This window comes from Ceratina calcarata, unplaced genomic scaffold (genome assembly GCF_001652005.2).
Source record: "Ceratina calcarata isolate Rehan_Ccalc_2016 unplaced genomic scaffold, ASM165200v1 scaffold117.2, whole genome shotgun sequence".
Lineage (NCBI taxonomy): Eukaryota > Metazoa > Arthropoda > Insecta > Hymenoptera > Apidae > Ceratina > Ceratina calcarata.
The window spans coordinates 648,710-667,495 of record NW_017132657.1 but is presented as its reverse complement, the minus strand read 5'-3'; the positions used below and the strand labels follow the sequence as shown (position 1 = coordinate 667,495).

Genomic DNA, 18,786 nt, shown 5'->3' with positions numbered 1-18,786 from the left:
GTTTTTATACTAGCGCGTTTTCACGGCGGTCGAACTTAGAGGACCGGTGAAAACTTATTACTTTGACGGGAAGGCTGGAAAGCAAAAATTGTTATTTATATTTTTATCGCTTTTTTACACACAACTACATTTTAAGATTAATTTACTGTTATTTTCGTTGATGCGGAAAACTATGTGCACACGTTGCGGAGGATTTGAATACGATCGATTTTTCAATGCGATCCAGCTTTTTAATACGTATTTTCTCTTTTTTACGCTCTTTAAACGCTGTGCGTGCAGTAAACATTTTTCCAGTTGTCTCGTCGTGTATTTATAAGTAACTGTACGTGTAATTAACGCTATTGAAACGATTTGTGATTACTACTGATTTATTTAAATAAATATGTCAAGACTGATAACTCCTGACGTTCTCGAACATCGAAATCCAAATTGTTCTTGTATTGTAATTGGTGATTTTTATAAAAAACATTCAGATCTGTTTAACGTCTCGGCAACACATGAATATCATTGTTCAGTAATCATACTTTCGTAAATTCTGAATTTCACTTTGTAGTTCCAGTAACTAGAATTAGAAAAGAAATGCAATACATTAATATCATAAAGAATCATGTAATTACTGAATTGTGATTATCGACAATCTGTGCACCTTTCCTATTTCATTTCTAAACAAATTCTGTTTGGTTCTAGGTGTATCGTCTGTTATCTTTGTTTCAAGTTTATTTAAAGATTCTAGTAGCTCGTTGATCTTTTTGTTAACGTCCCTACAAAAACATCATTATTTGAATTAGTTTATATTAATTAATTATTTTAAAATGAATATCGTCACTCACGCTGGTGTTATAAATTCGTGTTTTCCTCTCTTGCTTGGTCCCAGCTTTTTCTGTAATTTTAATCAGAAGTAGAGAAATTTTTATACCTATGAATTTTAGAGGAACATGTATCAATCTTACCGGCTTAGAATTTTGTTCAAATATAGATGCATAGTCCTCAACGTCGATTCCAAACGGAATGTCATCTAATACAAAGACATTTTATTTAATAATAGGTCAAATATGAAACAATTTGTAATCGATATTATACCCTCATTTCTCTTCATCGCCTTCTCAATAGCTTTACTATAACTTCTTCTATCTCTTCTCCATTCTTTTAAGACATCTTCATCTCTAAAGATCGATAAAAGTTTAGAAAGTTCGTTTGATGTAAAAGACATTGAAGTATTAAATAATAATCGTACTTCATCTTCTGGAGTTTTGATGTTTGTTTAGCGAGCAATTCTTTTAATTTGGCATACCATAATAAACGCTGTTCCATTGGAACGTTTGCACCTGCATTTTCGCATCTAAATTAATACGAATCACAATTAATTATGAAATATATAACAGAAATTTAAATCTTACTAAATAAAATTCATGATTTAGAATTGTAAAAAAATCTGTTTTGAATAAAAATCATTTTTATTCATTACGATAACTATACATATACATAAGTAATTTCACTACTCATTCTTATATACAATTTATACAATTAATTCAACTATTCTTTTATTCCTATGTAATTCTGCAAGCAGGAGAACATCCAGTTTGAATCGTTCAATCTTAACGGGTTCAACTGAAACCTTTTACCATCTTTCGTAACGATATCGAAAACCCGTTCTCCATCTTCTATATCATCTTTGTATTTGTTATCATTTTTTCGTAGCGGTGTTTTATTTTTTATTTTTACAAAAACAGGCATATTAACTTTATTAACGACGCGCCTGCACTCTTTCTCAATCGCTCTACGATAAGTTTTTAAAATTCCTACATTTTTTCTAACGTAAACAGATCGCGGGGACGGACCCGTTAGATGCAAAATTTTATCATTTATTTCCTTGATTTCATTCTCAAGATAATTATCAGTTTCATCCGTAAACTGCTGTTTTTTCCTGCTTTTGAACTCAGTCATTTTTTGTAAGCAAGAATTATAAAACTTGAGCTTCTCCTCTAAAGTATAAGTATTGTTTGAAAATGATATTTCGCCGTAGTACCTGTTACTGGGTTTGTAGGATATGCGCTTTTCTCTTGTAGACACATTTTTGTCATAAACAGCATCGTTTAATGGTGCAATCTTCTTTTTATGCATTCGAGGAGACTGGTAGCACAAAATCGTCGACAATTTCGGTTCAATTTTGTCTGAAGTAATCAATGTTAACCGGACTTTGATTTCTATTTAACAATTAAGAATTTATAACAATTAAATAGAATCACTCACTTTCTTTGGGTTCCACCTTTTCTTCGGGGTGTGCATTATTCCATTCGGTTCGCAAAAATTCCAGTATAGCCGCGCAACCGGAAGCGACGATGTGCTTTGGTGGTACGATAAGTGGATTCTCCGCTACTTGAAGAGTTTTCAGATTTGCCAACGTGCCTAAAATAAAACAAATACTTGTAATCTTCGTCTTTATCATATAACAATTATTTTATCGTATAGAGGAAGCAGTTCGGTTCGAACTTACAAAGTTCCAATGGGAGATATTCCATTTTATTTCCTTGGAGCAAAATCGTTTCTAAACACATATGTCGTTTAATACTCGTTGGCAGACAAGTAAGTTGATTATTTCTGACATCGAACCATTCTAAATATTTTAAAGCAGTGAATATTTCTTCGGGGACTTCGATCAAATTATTGTTCGACAGGTACAGCATCTAACAATGAGCTCAAATGTTAGAATTAAGTAGGAAACACTTGTACAGATGTCTGTTAATATCTTTTGTGCAATTACTTGACAAAGTAAGATACCCTTAATTGTGAAAAGTTGTACAATATTTCACAGGGAAACTGATTTAAGTCTGTGTTAGAAAAGTCTACAAATGCCTCGTTGTAGACGGGTTCCCTTTTCTGTATCGACGCTGGCGAATTTGGATTATCTTCCGGTGATGTCGGCGATTTTAATTTTGCGGAATAAACTTCCGCAACGTTGCCCGAATGTCCCCGATGATCTTCGACGTATGACAGAGTTAAATCATTTTCGTTTGAATCTCCCCGATCGCTTGTTTCAATCTCTGTAGTGAAAAATTAAACAGAACTTTCTCTAATGTATTAAGGAAATTAAAAAATATCTTATTGCAGTTTTATAAAGTACTTAAATTTTTTTTAAGTAATAAAATTAATCTAGTATTATTAATTGCCTGAGTCTTCGGCGTCAGCTTTGATATAATCCGATGTAACATGGTTTGGTAATCCATCGTGCGGCGTATTTTGAGGTGGGCCATTCCCAATGTCATTACACATTATATTTGGTCCAAAATCAATCTCAAACAGATCGAAAACTTCATCAGTGTCATATACGTTTTCTATACTGTCTACAATTCGCTGAGGTAATGAATACGACTCGCTGGCAGTACTAAATTTTCGATTATCTTCATTTTCCTTCTATAAAAATATTAATCAATGAGGTAAAGCAATTATAATGAAACTTCGACGACAGAGGTTTCTCTTATACCTGAGATTCCACGTCGGATACATTTTCTTCATTCGCGAGTGAGGAAGTTTGATCAGTAACTTGTCTCTCCTCTTCATTCTTCACGTTTTCAACGCTCTGATGGATCGACAGGAGTTTTTTACCACTGGTTCCGGAGCCGATCCCGTAGTATTGCGTTAATAAATCTTTGGTCAAATCGGACATAATGTCAAACAAATTTTTATTAAATATTTACAGGAAGGAAACCGAAGAAAGCTGTTCTCAGAAAAGTCAGGACGAACAGTCAACAATCGAGATCGATTGTAATTCTTGTTTATTATTCATCTCCTAGGTGATGAGAATGATTCATCGTATTACTCGAATTTTAGTTAGAATTCATATATAAGTCTCAATTTTTAAGTGCCTAAAATAGTAAATTAATTTAATGTAATTATAATATCAGTAGCGAATACTTAATTATGGGATGCATAGAAGTAATGTTCTTTTTCTGAAATAGTTTACCTTGGATAAAACTGAAAGAAAATTGATATAGGCAGATAGTTTAATGCCTGATCAATGGGCTGAAATGATAAAAATACATACTTATAAATATAAAAATACATCCTTAAAGAAAAAATTTCAATTGTTGAATCTTATTCATATATTTAAGGATTCTGCGCCGCACGTTGCTAGCGCTAGGTTGGGTTCAGTTGGGTTAGGTTCAGCGATCACCGTCGGTCGGCAGTGTCGGCACATGAAGCTAGCCTGTAACTTCATATTTAATAACTCGTTAAATTACTATCAGAGAGAATTTTTCTGTTACTATTATGGTGTGGCTGCTAAATTTTATTGATTACATCAATGCTATTAAATTCGTGAAATATTGCATGTAATTAATGAATAAATCCTACGCATACGCTCTATGAAGAAACGCTGAATGTCTACGGAGAACGTCTACGAAGAAATAAGGCTTTACTTTATTTTTTAAGTTACGTAGAAGTCAAAATGTTTAAACGAACAGAAATCAAGAGGGACAATGAACATTCTGTACCTGCCAAGCGACCAAAATATGAGGCAAGTAATAAAAATTTGGCAGGCACTTCGAAGGATAATGAAGCAACAAGTGGAATATTCGATGACATTTGGGGTGATGATTTCGCAGATGAAGAAATTGAAGAAATAGATTTTGTGGCTACTCAGGCTTGTTTGCAGGTTCTAATGGCAGGATGCATGATCCTAAAACCAGTTCAAATTATTAATTGAATATTTAATTCAGGATCATTCAATTTTTCAGGATCCAAACATCTTTTCTCAATCAAGTACAAATAAGCCAACATATAACATGCCATCGACTAGTAAACATGTTCAGAATTCAAATGCAAATACATATAAAACAAAACCTTTCGTACAAATGTCACAGTACAATAGTCAAAATAAAGAAGAAGATAATTTGAATGATTTAAGTACAATAGTCTCTGTCGATTACAATGAATTTGAAAATAAGCTAATGCACAAAAAAGTATATAATTCAACGTTTCAGCAGGATGAGAATACTATTTCAGGTAACATTTAGTAACATTAATTTTTCGTTTTCTTAAATATCTTTTAACATCGTTATAAAAAATTTGTGATTTCAGAGTTGAAGAATGTAGTCGAAGAACTGAAGAAGTTAAAAGCAGATCATAAGAAATTATTGGATAACTTTATAACTAAAGAAGGAGAAAACGTATTCTTAAGAAATCAGCTGCAGCAGAGTCAATTAAGAGCAGAGAATGATAAATTAGATAAAGCACGATCAATTGAAGAACAGGAAAAGCGACATAGGTTGGCAATTGTTACACTTTGCAAAGAAAAGGAACAAGTGAAAACTCAACTTAAATTGAAAGTTAGTTTTCTATACAGAAGATTTTCTATTACTATGATATATTAATTTCATACCTCTTTCATAGACATTTGAAGCAGAAAGTCTACTAGAACGTTGTAAATTACTTGAAAATGGACATGTTAAATTAAGAGAGCCTCATACTGCAAGTTTAAGTGCTTCCCTGAATAAAAGCAGGGTTAATCCATCAGTAAGTCGGTAAGTATTTATTTTTGAAGAAGCATATTTAAATCATTATGAGAATTATATCTTTTTATACATTGATTGTCAGATCTCCGATTCCAAGCAGAAAAACAATCAAAGTTAGAGAAAGTTGTGTTCAAACTAATATGCTTGACGAAAGCGTTTATATGCTTGATGTATCGAATCAATGTGCGTAGATTGCAATTTTACAAATGTTAATTTCTGGAATGTTTCTGATTATGATTAATGATATACTTAATAAGGGCATATTACAGATTTCCCTCTTGCAGAAATTCCTAAGTCGATATATGATATGCCACAACCCGAAAAATCTGTAATCGATATAAAAATTACAGAAAGAATCGGACCACAGAAGTTGCCTATTTTACAGGAACAAAATAAGTTCAGAATATTCGGTAAACTTTTCTTTTTACATTTAAAATTTTAATTAATAAATCTTGCATCTTTAGTTTTACCGTTTTGCAGAGAAACCAGAATTGATAAAACCTGTAGCGACCATGATAGACGATAAAAAATTAACTGTAGAGTTCGTTTTGGCAGAAGTGGCTGCTCTTCAGCAAAAGACGAGTTTAGAAATTGAGGCGGAACACACAGTGCCAATGATAAACAAAGTACACTGTCCTAAACTTAATAGAATTATCATCTAATGAACCTTAACATTATTTGCTGTTCTTTCTATATTCTAGCTAATTTCTACCTCGAGAGAATTGCTTTTGAACATATTAATTGTGCTTCAAACGATCTCCCAAGCAATGGGAAATGACGATATTCGTGATGTGAACGATATTTATTTCTCTGACTTATATGCAACTTCGGATTACAACGGGAAATGCGTTTGCTCCCCGAACGCGTGGCACGAACACGAACGCGCCGTCGAAGCCAGAAGGATATTCGGGCTGTTGTCATACGTAGCCTCAGAATCAACTTACCTCAGCAAATACGTTGCAGGTAAAATTCGTTTACGTATAGAGAGTGACGAGTCCTATAAGTCATACTCGCCTCAAATGATTCGCTATAATTCGTGGGAAGGAAAAGATAGCGAGTTAGAGATGCTTACCATGATATTACATTTCATCACGTTGGTTGGATCTACGGTAATTTAAATTGAAGATATTTTTAAATGATGAATGGAAATCGAATACTGAAATGTTCTATTTTTCAGAGAAGGTCATATCAATTCAGTGGTCTTATATGTGCAATTCTAATGCTTATTTGTAATGTTAGTAAAAAAGTTGAATATTGTTCTCAAGGGTATATATATTGGAAATATATTTCTTTCAAACCAGTTGCTGATCGTAAAATGCGTATATTTTTCAATTTTTGTGTTTTAGGATCGAGCTTATCTATAGAATATTTAAGGAAACAGTATTCTGTAGACCTTTACCATATTGTTACAGTTTCCTCAGCAGTATTATGATGATTTTTGTGAGGTCTACGACGTACCTACGGAAACTTTGTACGAATTCACGTACGTAATTTACGATATTCGTGAGTTGTACTAAAATTTATTGTTTAAAATGGTTTAGTGAATCAGAATTATTATATTATGTAGAATCGATAGCAGTGGACAATTGGAAAGATTCTCTACATTTCACTCCAGGTAAAGTTCATCGTCCCTTTCTATCAAATTATAAGTCTACTTCACAAATATTTTTATGTTTCAGACGCTTGTGCCTTGCAAATCTTTTTGGTACAGGTGGAAATCTATAACTTTGACCCAATATTAGCAATAGATATCACGGACGTGCTGTTGCGATTCGCGCAGTTTATGTTGCAAACGGACGTGATTCCATTGAGATCTGAATCATTCTGCAACTGCTGCATGAAACTATTGAGATGCACTATAAACTTGCTGTGCGATTGTTCCAGAGTAGACTTGGCTAGCATTAAAGAATTCAATATAGACAATTGTCCTGTGCCAAGGGACTATCCTTGCGTTCTGAAGAGCGTCTGTACCAAACACAATCTGCTTCATACGCAAACAAACAGCAGGTGCATACTTGACATATATCAGGATAAGTTTTCGGATGTGAACGTTCGGACCAATATTACGAGGAGGCAAGGAAGGGTACTGAGGGATGGAATAAAGTTCCTGTCTCATTTAGCGATCTGTGATCCCGATTTTGTGATTCGATTTTCGGACATCGAGGATTCGTTCCACATGTTCATGATGAACTTAAATGCCTTCGAGAATTTTCATCTTCACGAAAACGAACGTTAGTACGATTGCTGCTAGTCCTTCTCATTGACCCACTCGTCCTGTCCTTTTTTTACTCTCGTAGCATGATAGGCGCCGTTTTAATTTTGTCTCGATTTATCGGGCCACGGGAATTTTTATATTTCCGTTTAGGCTGTCACGCGTTGCGTTATCAGTGAGTCTTACAATTAGTTTCGTGGACATTTTGTCAGGATCGTTTTCCTTGTTTGCTTTATGTATGTTTGAACAACGAAGATGTAGACTTATCCATTTAATCTTTTGTCACAGAAGAAGCTATGAATCGGATAAAACAAACATTTATTTTTGACAAAACATTACAATCTCAAACGGATCAACATGAAGGAGACAGATACATGAGGAAATTTTCTGTAATGTCACATTTCGAGAAAGCGTCATTTCCATCATCGACGGTGTCCAAAAGAAGCAAAGATCTTAATAAAATTCTTCTCATGTTCAGGTCACTCTTGAACGAACGCTAATCTTCGACAAATATCGAAGATGATGTATTAGAATTGCGCCATATAAGTACATAAAAAACAATCATATAAATTATTAAGAAGTATTTGATTTTTGTCATAAAATGTATTAATTAAGTTGCGAATAATGTACCATAATTTTATAATTTAGTTTGGTAATAAAATACATAAAATTTGATACAAATGATGCAGTATTCTTATTTGTCATTACATCCAAGTTCAGTGCTGGGAAATGTTACACGATATTAACACGAGCAAAGTAGATATAGGAAACATCATTTCTACGGGGTTGAAGGTCGGCGCGGAACGACTAGGCAAGAATCCTGGCGCCACAGGACGCAGTCTAATCAGAGTCAACGTTCCTCTCTCTTCTCGGATTCATGTATCTTCGACGCAAAATGCAATTTGTAGGAATTCTACTCAAGGCCTGGCAATGTTTTTCGCCGATAAGGTCTACCGGAAGCAGATAGAAGACTATCGCTGCGGTGCGTCGACGGAAGTAACGTTCCCGCCTTCCATTCGGAGCAGCTCCGAGCACGCAACATCCCTGTCCCATTCATAGATGCAGAACGATCAGCAACCGATTTTAGTTTTTATTGTAACACCAGACCAACGCAGGTCATCTTCTCTTCCTGGTTCGACCTCTGTGCACTCTCGTCGTTCGTTACTCGACTTCCTCTATTTTCCTGACGGTGTTCGTACGAACATGTGCGTTGAAATTTGAACGAGTAAAATTGTATCACTGCAAGAAAAAGAAGATTTATAGATTCTGATTTGCGAGTTATGAATACAGTGAATAGTTTCCTCAGGGAGTTCTCAAGATGAAGATATTTTTCACAGTGCCACTTCTTCTATTGGTCTTTCTCGCGCATTGTGCCGTTTCTAGTTTGCCTTCGAAGAGTAAGTGATTTTATGCGATACTAGTTGTTTGGGATAAGATTTCAGAATGAACGTTCGTAGAAAATCAGTTTCTTATTAGTTTAAAATTATTGCAATACTTTTCACTACTTCGACATAGACTGTGTAAGAGAAAACCTTGCTCTTCATTTTTAGTGAATTTTAGTTGTATGAATGAAGAAGTAACGAGATTTCACTCTATAAAGTGATTAACGTTGCTTCGATACTATTTTATTGGAAAATAACAACATTTGCCTGAAATTCTTGTTTCCTTCCCACAGGAAAACGTTCTATTAAATTGTCTACAGTATGAAAATTGTTTACGGAACCGAAGTAAATTCGATAACGTTTATTCGCCTGTCTACCTTCGTCATATTCAATTTCATTTATTTCTGCGTTTCTTCAACTACGATTTAAAAAGGTATCGATATCTTTCGGCGGGGTTGATTTTCCAGATTAATTTTCAAGTATAAGAATCTATTTTTGTTCCTTCCGGAGTAAAATTTCTGCGGCGAAGAAGCGGGTCGAAAGGTTTCTTCGTTGAACAGGAATTAATATCCAATTTCATCTGGCTTACGGGTTTCAATCGGTCCTTCGATAATATTGAAAATTATCTACACCGTTTATCGATGGCCATTTGAAAGCATAAGATCATATTGATCTATCCACCGTCTCTTTCCTTTACATCACAGTCAAAATTCATTCTACGTCATTTGGATCGATGAGTCAAAACTTTAATCACATTATATGTATTGGAAAGTGGAAATCTATTTTTTTATATTGTCATTCGACGTATTACGTTTATTTAAAATTAAAATTATAAGAAGGAATTATTTTTTAATATCCTTATTTAATATTTTTTATCTTCTAAAAACTGCTTACTACTTAAATTTATTATAACATTTATTAAGGTAAGCTATGTATGGTTATATTTATTTTTTGCTAAGAGACCTGATTGCAATAATTTGATTCATTGGATTTGGTATCTCTTTCACGGGTAATAGACATGATAATTCAATTCGCGGTTTCGATCCACAGGCAGATGTCCTATAGTGAGGCTCGCAAACGGGAGAGTTCGGCAAAGGGTCAAAGGAAGGGTGATCAGATTTAATTGTTACGAGGGTTTCACCCTCGTCGGTAACAAGTATGCCACTTGTATTCGAGGCCAATGGGATACACCTACGCCTGTATGCGTCAGTAAGCACCGGCTTTCTAATCACAACTTGATAAAACTATAACGGTGGATCTCAGTGAAAATTGTTCGACCTCGTTGTTAATTGTGGAAAACTTTGCTTTTAACGCTATTAAATTTGAAACGCTTCTCAATTTGCATACCTACCTACCTGCCTAACTATCTACCTTTGACGCATTCCAGCGAGCATTCCTTTTACAATATAGGTAGCTGAATTATACAATCGTTTCAAGTAAATTAACAGTCTTTCGCGTTTAAGAATCATTTCACAATTTAATTTTTAAAAGAAAATGTCCTAAGCAAAGTACAACTTTCCGATGATAATTATAATTTTATTACAAATTGCAAGCTTTATTATTAAAATACTTCCAGTATTTTTAGCATTGCAACAATCGAACCTGTTAGAATAGGCGATTTTGGTTTGATTCACATTGCTAAAATTGCTGAAGCGTTTTTAGTTTTGACGAAAATAAATTCTCAAACGATTTTTACGATGAATGCATCTCATTTCTAGTCGGAGGGATTCCTTAAAAATGTGCTTTTCTATAAGGCTTCAGTAATATACAATACATGGTTCTAATTGACTAAGATTTCACTTGCATCCAATTTTGTAATAGAAAATGGAACATACTATTTTTATCAATGAAGGACTCAATCGTCTGCTAGCATTACCGTATAAGATTCTAATTCATCACATGTATCCTCGCTCTGTCAAGTTGAGGGCCCTATCTTCTATGTGGGCCCACTATCATGTACGATCCGTATTGGTCCCAAGTTCTACTGGATATTTTTACGGACTCCTCCCATAACAATCCAATCTAAGAGGATGTAACTGAACAAGATTGTAATATGATATGGAATATATATTGGATATAAAATAGTATTGCCTCACACGGATATTAAACCCGGATCGTGTTACCTACTTATTCTTATCTTCTTCTTTATCCCACTATCATTTTTTACATTTGCCATTGGAAAATACAGAGAATTTATTTTAAATTCAGATCTTAGATCATTGTTCGCACATTTATTAAGAGGCTGCTATATAAAATATTGGAAGTTTTCGTATCGGAAAGTCAGGCTCATTAATCAGTTAATTAAATATTAGGAAAGAGTAATAATGGAGCTTGACCGTACGTATCAATATCCTAAATGGATATTAAATACAAAAAGTAGTACAAGGAATCTCGCGACGGAAGAGTAGCAGTTTTCACTCGGATCCTCTTTCACGTAATTTGTGACCATCGGTAATTGATTTCATCCTTCCGTAATAGACGCAGAGTGTCCCGTGCCAGCGATGCCAGAGCACGCGTTGATGGCTACGAAATATAATGGAGCGATATTGTTGTATTTCTGCGAACCCGGGTACGCGTTAATTGGCGCACCCGAGATATATTGCGACGGGAGGCAATGGAACACCACCGTGCCTCATTGTCGAGGTGATACTTTTATTTAGCTTGCCACGCGAGATAATTGTAATGTAATTCAGCCGAGCTTCATTAGCACGATCCCAGTCGTGTTTTATTACATGCAGCACTTATTTTGAAACAAACTAATTTTTTAATCTTATGCGGAATCAGATTATGCGTCCTATATTATTTTGTTTTTAATTAGACACTAACGCGGCACCGCCGGCGCAGTGCGATTTTGAGAAACCGGATATTTGCTGGTGGGAACAGGATCCTCATCACGATTTCGACTGGCAGCGGCACAATTTCGGGACTCCGAGTTATCACATCGGCACTGGTCCGACTCACGATCACACGTTGGGCGCCGGGAACGAAGGTATTCATTACAAGCCCAAAAATTGTTCTTTTCTATTTGAAAAAGAGTACAGTTTGATTTATGTAAATCATACTTGTTTCAGGCTATTATTTGTACATCGAAGCATCCGGTCGGTTAGAAAACGACACGGCGAGAATTATTTCACCTATTTATAACTCGTCGTACACAGATTCCGGCTGTTTCTCATTCTGGTAAAGTAATTTCTATTTTCTTTAAATAAATCTTGATTGCCGTATCTGAATTAAAAAAAAATCAATGGTCGTTTCGGTGTGTACAATATGGTTTCACTTTTCCTTGTACCCGTAAAACAGAAATATGTCTAAAAATAAAATCACTGCAACGCCAGAGAGAAATGTTAAATGTTGTTCCCGTTTCGACGTGGACGCACGCGAGAAGAAAATCTGTAAATGCCAGACTAATGGCTAATGAAAGTTCAATGTGGTATACAGGAGAAACCATATCTTTCGACGGGTAATTTCTACGTTGGCCAATGGGCAGTATTATAGGTCGCAGTAATTACTGGGTTCATTAGTTGCCGGTTCATCAGAGGACGACTGTGTCCTGCAATTATCCGAATGTGATGTCACCTGCTTGTTGCGGGACAGCAAAATGAATTCATCGGATTCCCTTTACAATTCTATTATTATTTTCTACATTTGATAATATAGCAAAATTAAAAATAAATATGAGTTCAAGAATTTCTTTTAACTTGATTGTAACTATCAAGAAATATTAACGTGTTTCACGAATATCAGGTATCACATGTATGGAGCAACAGTGGGGACTCTGAACGTATATTTTAAGAAAGAAAAGGATTTGCTACCAAGGCTTATGTTCAGTAAGGAGGGTGACCAGGGGAACCAGTGGCTGCAGGGTTTTTTCAACCTGCCTAAAGCCGACAAAGGTTTTCAGGTAAATATACATAAAAGAAGCAAAACGAATAAACTGAATAGTAAGAGGGTAGCTTGAAGGAATTCCCTTATTTCGCATTCTGTCGTTTATTTTCAGATCATAATCGAGGGTATACGAGGCAGGAGTTACGTGAGCGACATCGCCGTCGACGACGTGGCCATTTTACAAGGCGACAAGTGTCGAAACTTGAGTGAAACTGAGAACGAAGGCGTCACCGAGAGCGACTATGGTAATTTATATACCTGTCTACAATTCTATTTTTCACGGCGCCGCGGCATACGGATAAAAAACGTGGGAACAGCGATTCGCCCGTTCGCTCGTTCGTTTCCAGTTATGTTTTAATTAAAACGCCGCGGCCGCGGCATTATGGAACAATGGGACAGACACTTGAACACTTAAACGAGGCCGGCAAAACGTGTGCCAATCGTCGACTACAAGAACGTAATTAAATCGGGTATTAATTATCGATTTTTGATAAATTGAATGCAGAGAAATGATTGTTTTATGTGAACGATAAATTATCTCGTAATTCATATACGCAGAGATATATCAATTTAATAATAATTAGATTCAACATGTTTAAATATGAATTTATTTTTTGAGATTTTTTAATACAGGATTTAATAATTACTTAATAATAATAAAATTTTCTACACACGCATACAGAAAACTGTAGCCTAATCAATATTTCAGATGTTACAAGGAATTGAAATGATACAGGATATCACAGAATATATTACTTATAAATGTTGCATACTGCGTTTTTACAGTTAAATGAACGTATGAAGTCGATTATACGTTCTTCGAATGGTTTCTAGATCAAATCGAACTGGTGAACGCGCAGCAAAGTTGCCGTGGAAGATGTAAAAATAGTGTGACATATAGTTTTACAACGTCGGTGCCGCCCACGCCATCCGAGGCCTGTCTTTGCACCCTCGATTGCGCCGAACACTCGATCTGCTGTCCGGATTACGCCGAGTACTGCGTACTATGTAAGAATGCTAGATTACTTACCGCGTAGCACAGTATTCCAGTATAAAACATTTTGAAAAACATCTCAAATTAAAATAATTATTTCAAATATACAATATAGATTAATAGAATGTGTGTAATGCATTTCATATTTCATGTATTCTTTATTTCGTCTCTAATACAAATCAATATGTCAATAATAACAATTTTATAGATTGAAGTATTAAGAATATAAGAAGAATTCTTTGATTCGCAGCATATACCGAAGAGTGGACAGAGGCAGCATCGCAAACGACGGTGCTCACCCGTGTTTCGGTTCCGACGGCGAGGAACGTGACGGCAAGTGACGTGGCAACTGTCAGGACTGGTTTCTCGATGAACCCGAAGGATGACATCGACCCGGTCACGTTGAGGCCGGCAACGACGAGCACCACCACGCTGGGATCCGTTACGAACATTACAGCCACGCTGCGACCTATCGCGAATGTTACAACCATCACGTCGAGACCCGTTGTCACCACGAGGAGAACTCAGTTGCCAACGAAGAGCACCAGACGCATCGGAACGAGCACTGTTCCAACGAAGGAGACGCCGTTCGTACGACCGACCACAACCACCGTCAGATACGAGCCAGTGGTCGGACAACCCGGTAACACGAATTCTTGTTCTGGTTCGATTGTGAAAGTTTGACTGGTACCCGATGGCGGAACGTGTTCCCTTTGTGCGCATTGGAATGAATTTTCGAGTTGAAAAGGGAGGAATAGGGTCAGTAGGAGTTCGTGCTTGGAATTTAGATTATCTTTGGGGGCGGTTCACGCTCCGCTAGCTTTATCGCGGTTGTTGATTTCTTTGTATTTCAAAAACGAGTCTCTTATTTGTAGTCATTTAATTATGTATTTAAACGAGTTTACGTTTATGAATACGAAACATTCCTTTATTGTAATTTTTCAATCTGTCACCTTTTGTCGTACGTCGAATATGAAGCGACATAAAATACATCTATGCATTGTCTGTTCTAAGATATCGCAATCTCATTTTTAACCAACGTTATGTAAATCATGTTTCTCGTACTCACTAGTAAGTTTTTCAACGAAGCCGTCTTGTTCGCAGATTCCGAAGCAAGTAGACAGGATCCGAAGAAGGTGCATCGCGCTTCGCCGCATTTCAGTTTGCTGAGTATCATCGCGATGGTAGTTGCCATGCTAGCAGGTGTATCAGTCTCGACGTGGATCGCGATCGTCGTTCTACGGAAAAGGAAGACTTACAAACGGAGAGCGAACGGATCGGCGCTCTCGGAAGACAGTGACGTACGATTCTTGACGTCCGACGAAATTTTAGATTTCACGTTGGCCAGACCAAGTGAAAACGACGAGACGTAAGGAAGTCAGTTCTATTATTTAAACCCTTTTACGACGACTCGTAAAACTATTTGACCATAAGTAGATGTTGCGCGCGTTGCATACGAAATTCCTAACGATACATAAGTACAGTTTCGACTTTAGAAGATAAATAAGAAAACATATAGCAAGTAATTACCTACAACGTACTGTATATAGTGTCTAATATCTTTCTATGTTTGAAAACTTGTGTAAACCTCGTGTATGTACTCGAATAAATATGAACTCTATTTAATTATTACGTTAAATATATTTAAAATGTATTAACTTATAAGCATCTTCATGAGACCCGAAAGCTTTAAATATTCACGAGGCTCATTTTAACCGGGTATCAAAACCGAGCTAAAAATAGACCGTAATTACACGTTTCCTATTCACCTCGCAGGAGGGGGTGATAGATAACGGTGAATTTTCTATTTTTACAAAAACCAGCACGCTCGCCCTTTGACGCTCGAACGCGAGCCCCGAATTCCGGCTATTCGAAAAACCCAGTGGGAACGATAGTTCGGCGGATTGTAATTAAGCGCTAGATAGCGGAACGACACGCGGGGGTGGCCGCCCCTACAGCAGCCCCATGTGCGAACTCGATCCTCTAGGACTTTAGCCAGGCTTAGTCGCTCGGCTTATCTGGTCACCGTATCGATTTTCGCGAAATGCCTGGAGGACCGAGCGCCGGAAACAAAAACGTTTCGCCAAAGGAATGCTACACCTACGACCGGAAATCCTAGACGGCCTGACGGAGCGGAACGACCAAAAAGAACATACACTGCTCTTTTCTAACTATAAATGCTTCTAACAGAAATCGACATAGAGCTGAAAATCGAACAGGTTTTCGTATACGAATACCACGAAGTCCTTTCCATCTTCCTACGTATGCATTTCTATTTGCTTGTTTCACTTCACGTTTTGGATAATAAAATAATGGAAAAGCGTCGAGTCTTTTAACGAATTTCATTATTTTTCATTTTAGATTTATAAGAAATATTCGTCTTATAAATAATTTCACGTTGTATACAAATAAAGTTTCTAATATGACGTGAAAAATAAAAATAATACTTTTAATAAAATACTTTTTGGAGAACAGTCTCTAAAATCTTTAAAAAGTTGAACCTCCTTAGCTTAGCTTTTATCTTCTGTCTTACACTTTCGTCTTCCGTGTGCAGAATCTTTTATTAAATTCCGCCAGTCTTACGTGTTACTCAATTTTATTTCGCTTCGACCACTACTTTCTAATTCTCACGATCTTCTTATCCTTTGAGAACTTTCGTAGAATCTGATTGCTGTTATTCTTTAACATTGCACATGATGATTTTCTATATTAACACCAGAGATTTCTAAATTGAACATAAAACAAGTTTATATAACATTTGTCCCCTATTAAATGCAATACATGTAATAAATATAAATGCTTCTATAGTCTTGACAAAAATGAATCAGTTATAAACATAATGAATTACTTTTGATTTATTGTGCTATTATCAAGGGAGATTTCCTGCGAGAGTTTTTATAGCACAACCAAAAACCGTGCACGCGCAACATGTTGCCTCTGAAAGGACGAAGGTGGAAGGAAACGAAGAAATAAGAGGTCTCTCGGTATCGGACGCAGTTCTTAGAGACAGGAAGGAGATTAGATTTGAATTCGAGAGTACGCGTAATGCCCCGTTAAATATTGAATTCGATACACGCCGGAGGAAAACGTGGTCGGAGGCGTTGCTGGTCTAACTAAATTTCTGACTAACGTACCCATTTACATTCGCTGATAAACAAAATTTACCCTCTCAGTTCTCTGTATCTATCTGTCCCCGAAGCATTAACGTTCCTTTTTTCTCTCTCTTATTCCATTTCGTGAAATAGTGCCACGTTTCTAGGAAGGAGAAATTCCTAAAATTGTAGCAATTCGTTTTGTTCAATAACTGGGATAATAATTTAAAGAAAAATAACGTGTCGCATAATTTGAAAGAATTTTTTTACCGCTGATAAAAGCAAACATATTGATAAGAAATCGCGATAGTATCAGATTATACAAGCTCGTGAATAGATTGTTACACTTATTCGCGTAATTATAGTACAATGAGCCTGAGGTAAGTTCTATCGGTTCAATCAATCACTCGGAAGTGTCGAGAACTTATCTATCACGTTCCCCACCGCAACGCGACGCCTCCGGGGCGGGACGGAACGGGAAAGAGTCTCACGAGGAACGAGAAGCGTGCCAGAAAGGGGGATGAACGAAAGTTACCAGTCGAAGTTCAGCCAGTTAGACCGACTCCACCGGGGTCTGATCGATAATCGGCTTAAAATAGCGTCACGATATTAAAATTAAAATTTGCACTTGGCGTTTGACTCTAAATTTAGGGTTGCGTTTTAACGAGGCGCTCGTACGATGGTGTCGTACCCAGATGAGAAGCTATGAGACACTTACCCTATGAAGGTGGAGGATGCTTTTACGCACTACAAGGGACGTCGTACGTGGGACTCGACGTATACCACAACATTGTAATAGTATACCGAACTCCTCGTTCCCATCGTCACTTGATCCTCTGCCTGGTCCAGTTTATCACCAGAGCAGGTACCAGCTAGTGTGCCCTTAAGGTGCCGCTGGATTAGTCGTCGTGGTCCAAGATGCCTCTTCCTTTCCACTCTCCTTCATGCAAAGAATCGTCCCCACATAGGAAGTGACCCTCGAGTAGACGTTGGCTAATAGTTTACTTCACCAAGCAGAACACCATTACTGTCTACTATTATAAATTAATTATTAATAATCAATTGTTACTTGAACTTAAATTATAATTTATTATATGAACTTGTAAAAGATTCGGTCTAATCCATCTTTAAAATCATTAATCTGTACAATTCTGAAAGTCGAATTACTGGTTATTAAACGCTGCCGGGGATGGAATAATGTGTGGTTTCGTAGAATAGTTTCCCGGGATGTAAACCGGGGAAATTGCTAGCTGCCAGATTCGTTGAAAAGTTGGCGATAAACTCGGGTAAGGAAGGAAAGTTGCCGGTGCCAAGAAATTGCCTCGCGGTGAAACTTATCAAAAATTCCACGTAGACGGTTTCCAAAATGTCAAAACCCCGCTGGAAACTTCACACGTCGTAAGATTGTGAGGCATCGAAGATTTCCGTCCCAGTTCCCCCGAGGAAAATTCAACAAACGGAAACAAACTAACCAACCGGCTATTCAACGTGAATTTTTAACTTATTGCCTTAAGGATGTATAGACTATATGTATATTTAAACAATGCTGGCATGTTGAATTTGTTATTACAGATTCCTATTACTATTAAAAAGCTACCTGCAAAACTTTAAATCAATTCATGGGTTTTTTGAAAAATTATAGTGACTTAAAATTTGCATGTACTCTTATGATAATCAGCAGCAATCCAAAGAAAACTTTCTGGTATTTGGT

At 36.4% G+C, this 18,786-nt stretch overlaps 4 protein-coding genes across 6 annotated transcripts; 2 read left to right on the top strand and 2 right to left on the bottom strand.

Annotated features, from left to right (window-relative positions):
• Positions 1 to 470: 470 nt before the first annotated feature.
• On the bottom strand, positions 471 to 4,035 carry LOC113463813 (leucine-rich repeat-containing protein 27-like). 2 transcript variants are annotated; one of them, XM_026813203.1, is made up of 10 exons: positions 3,482 to 4,035; positions 2,495 to 3,411; positions 2,251 to 2,406; positions 2,027 to 2,171; positions 1,235 to 1,339; positions 1,081 to 1,163; positions 951 to 1,015; positions 831 to 880; positions 647 to 761; positions 471 to 562 (listed from the first exon to the last, which is right to left on the bottom strand). In XM_026813203.1, exons 2-10 carry the CDS (start codon positions 2,682 to 2,684, stop codon positions 512 to 514), a joined length of 960 nt encoding a protein of 319 aa, XP_026669004.1. In that variant the 5' UTR covers positions 2,685 to 3,411; positions 3,482 to 4,035; the 3' UTR covers positions 471 to 511. The 2 variants fall into 2 exon arrangements, with proteins under 2 accessions (XP_026669004.1, XP_026669002.1); XM_026813201.1 differs by lacking the exons at positions 471 to 562; positions 647 to 761; positions 831 to 880; ... (1 more) ...; positions 1,081 to 1,163; positions 1,235 to 1,339 and having other exon boundaries at positions 1,521 to 2,171; positions 2,495 to 2,684; positions 2,779 to 3,411.
• Positions 2,758 to 3,664, bottom strand: LOC108624489 (uncharacterized). Its single transcript, XM_026813266.1, has 3 exons — positions 3,482 to 3,664; positions 3,168 to 3,411; positions 2,758 to 3,041 (listed from the first exon to the last, which is right to left on the bottom strand). The coding sequence occupies exons 1-3, from the start codon at positions 3,662 to 3,664 to the stop codon at positions 2,758 to 2,760; spliced, it is 711 nt and encodes a 236-aa protein (XP_026669067.1).
• Positions 4,036 to 4,140: 105 nt separating the features above from the next.
• On the top strand, positions 4,141 to 8,363 carry mus304 (mutagen-sensitive 304). Of its 2 annotated transcripts, none has more exons than XM_026813183.1 (13): positions 4,141 to 4,513; positions 4,734 to 5,001; positions 5,077 to 5,324; positions 5,389 to 5,519; positions 5,593 to 5,693; positions 5,780 to 5,920; positions 5,991 to 6,136; positions 6,212 to 6,619; positions 6,688 to 6,776; positions 6,857 to 6,993; positions 7,078 to 7,125; positions 7,190 to 7,741; positions 8,011 to 8,363. In XM_026813183.1, exons 1-13 carry the CDS (start codon positions 4,445 to 4,447, stop codon positions 8,220 to 8,222), a joined length of 2,550 nt encoding a protein of 849 aa, XP_026668984.1. In that variant the 5' UTR covers positions 4,141 to 4,444; the 3' UTR covers positions 8,223 to 8,363. The 2 variants fall into 2 exon arrangements, with proteins under 2 accessions (XP_026668984.1, XP_017879391.1); XM_018023902.2 differs by having other exon boundaries at positions 4,141 to 4,651.
• A 371-nt stretch (positions 8,364 to 8,734) lies between these two features.
• Positions 8,735 to 15,615, top strand: LOC108624526 (uncharacterized). The gene is made up of 10 exons (XM_018023914.2): positions 8,735 to 9,119; positions 10,155 to 10,313; positions 11,583 to 11,747; positions 11,923 to 12,093; positions 12,176 to 12,284; positions 12,849 to 13,005; positions 13,102 to 13,234; positions 13,824 to 13,997; positions 14,234 to 14,626; positions 15,088 to 15,615. Exons 1-10 carry the CDS (start codon positions 9,041 to 9,043, stop codon positions 15,354 to 15,356), a joined length of 1,809 nt encoding a protein of 602 aa, XP_017879403.1. The 5' UTR covers positions 8,735 to 9,040; the 3' UTR covers positions 15,357 to 15,615.
• Positions 15,616 to 18,786: the final 3,171 nt, after the last annotated feature.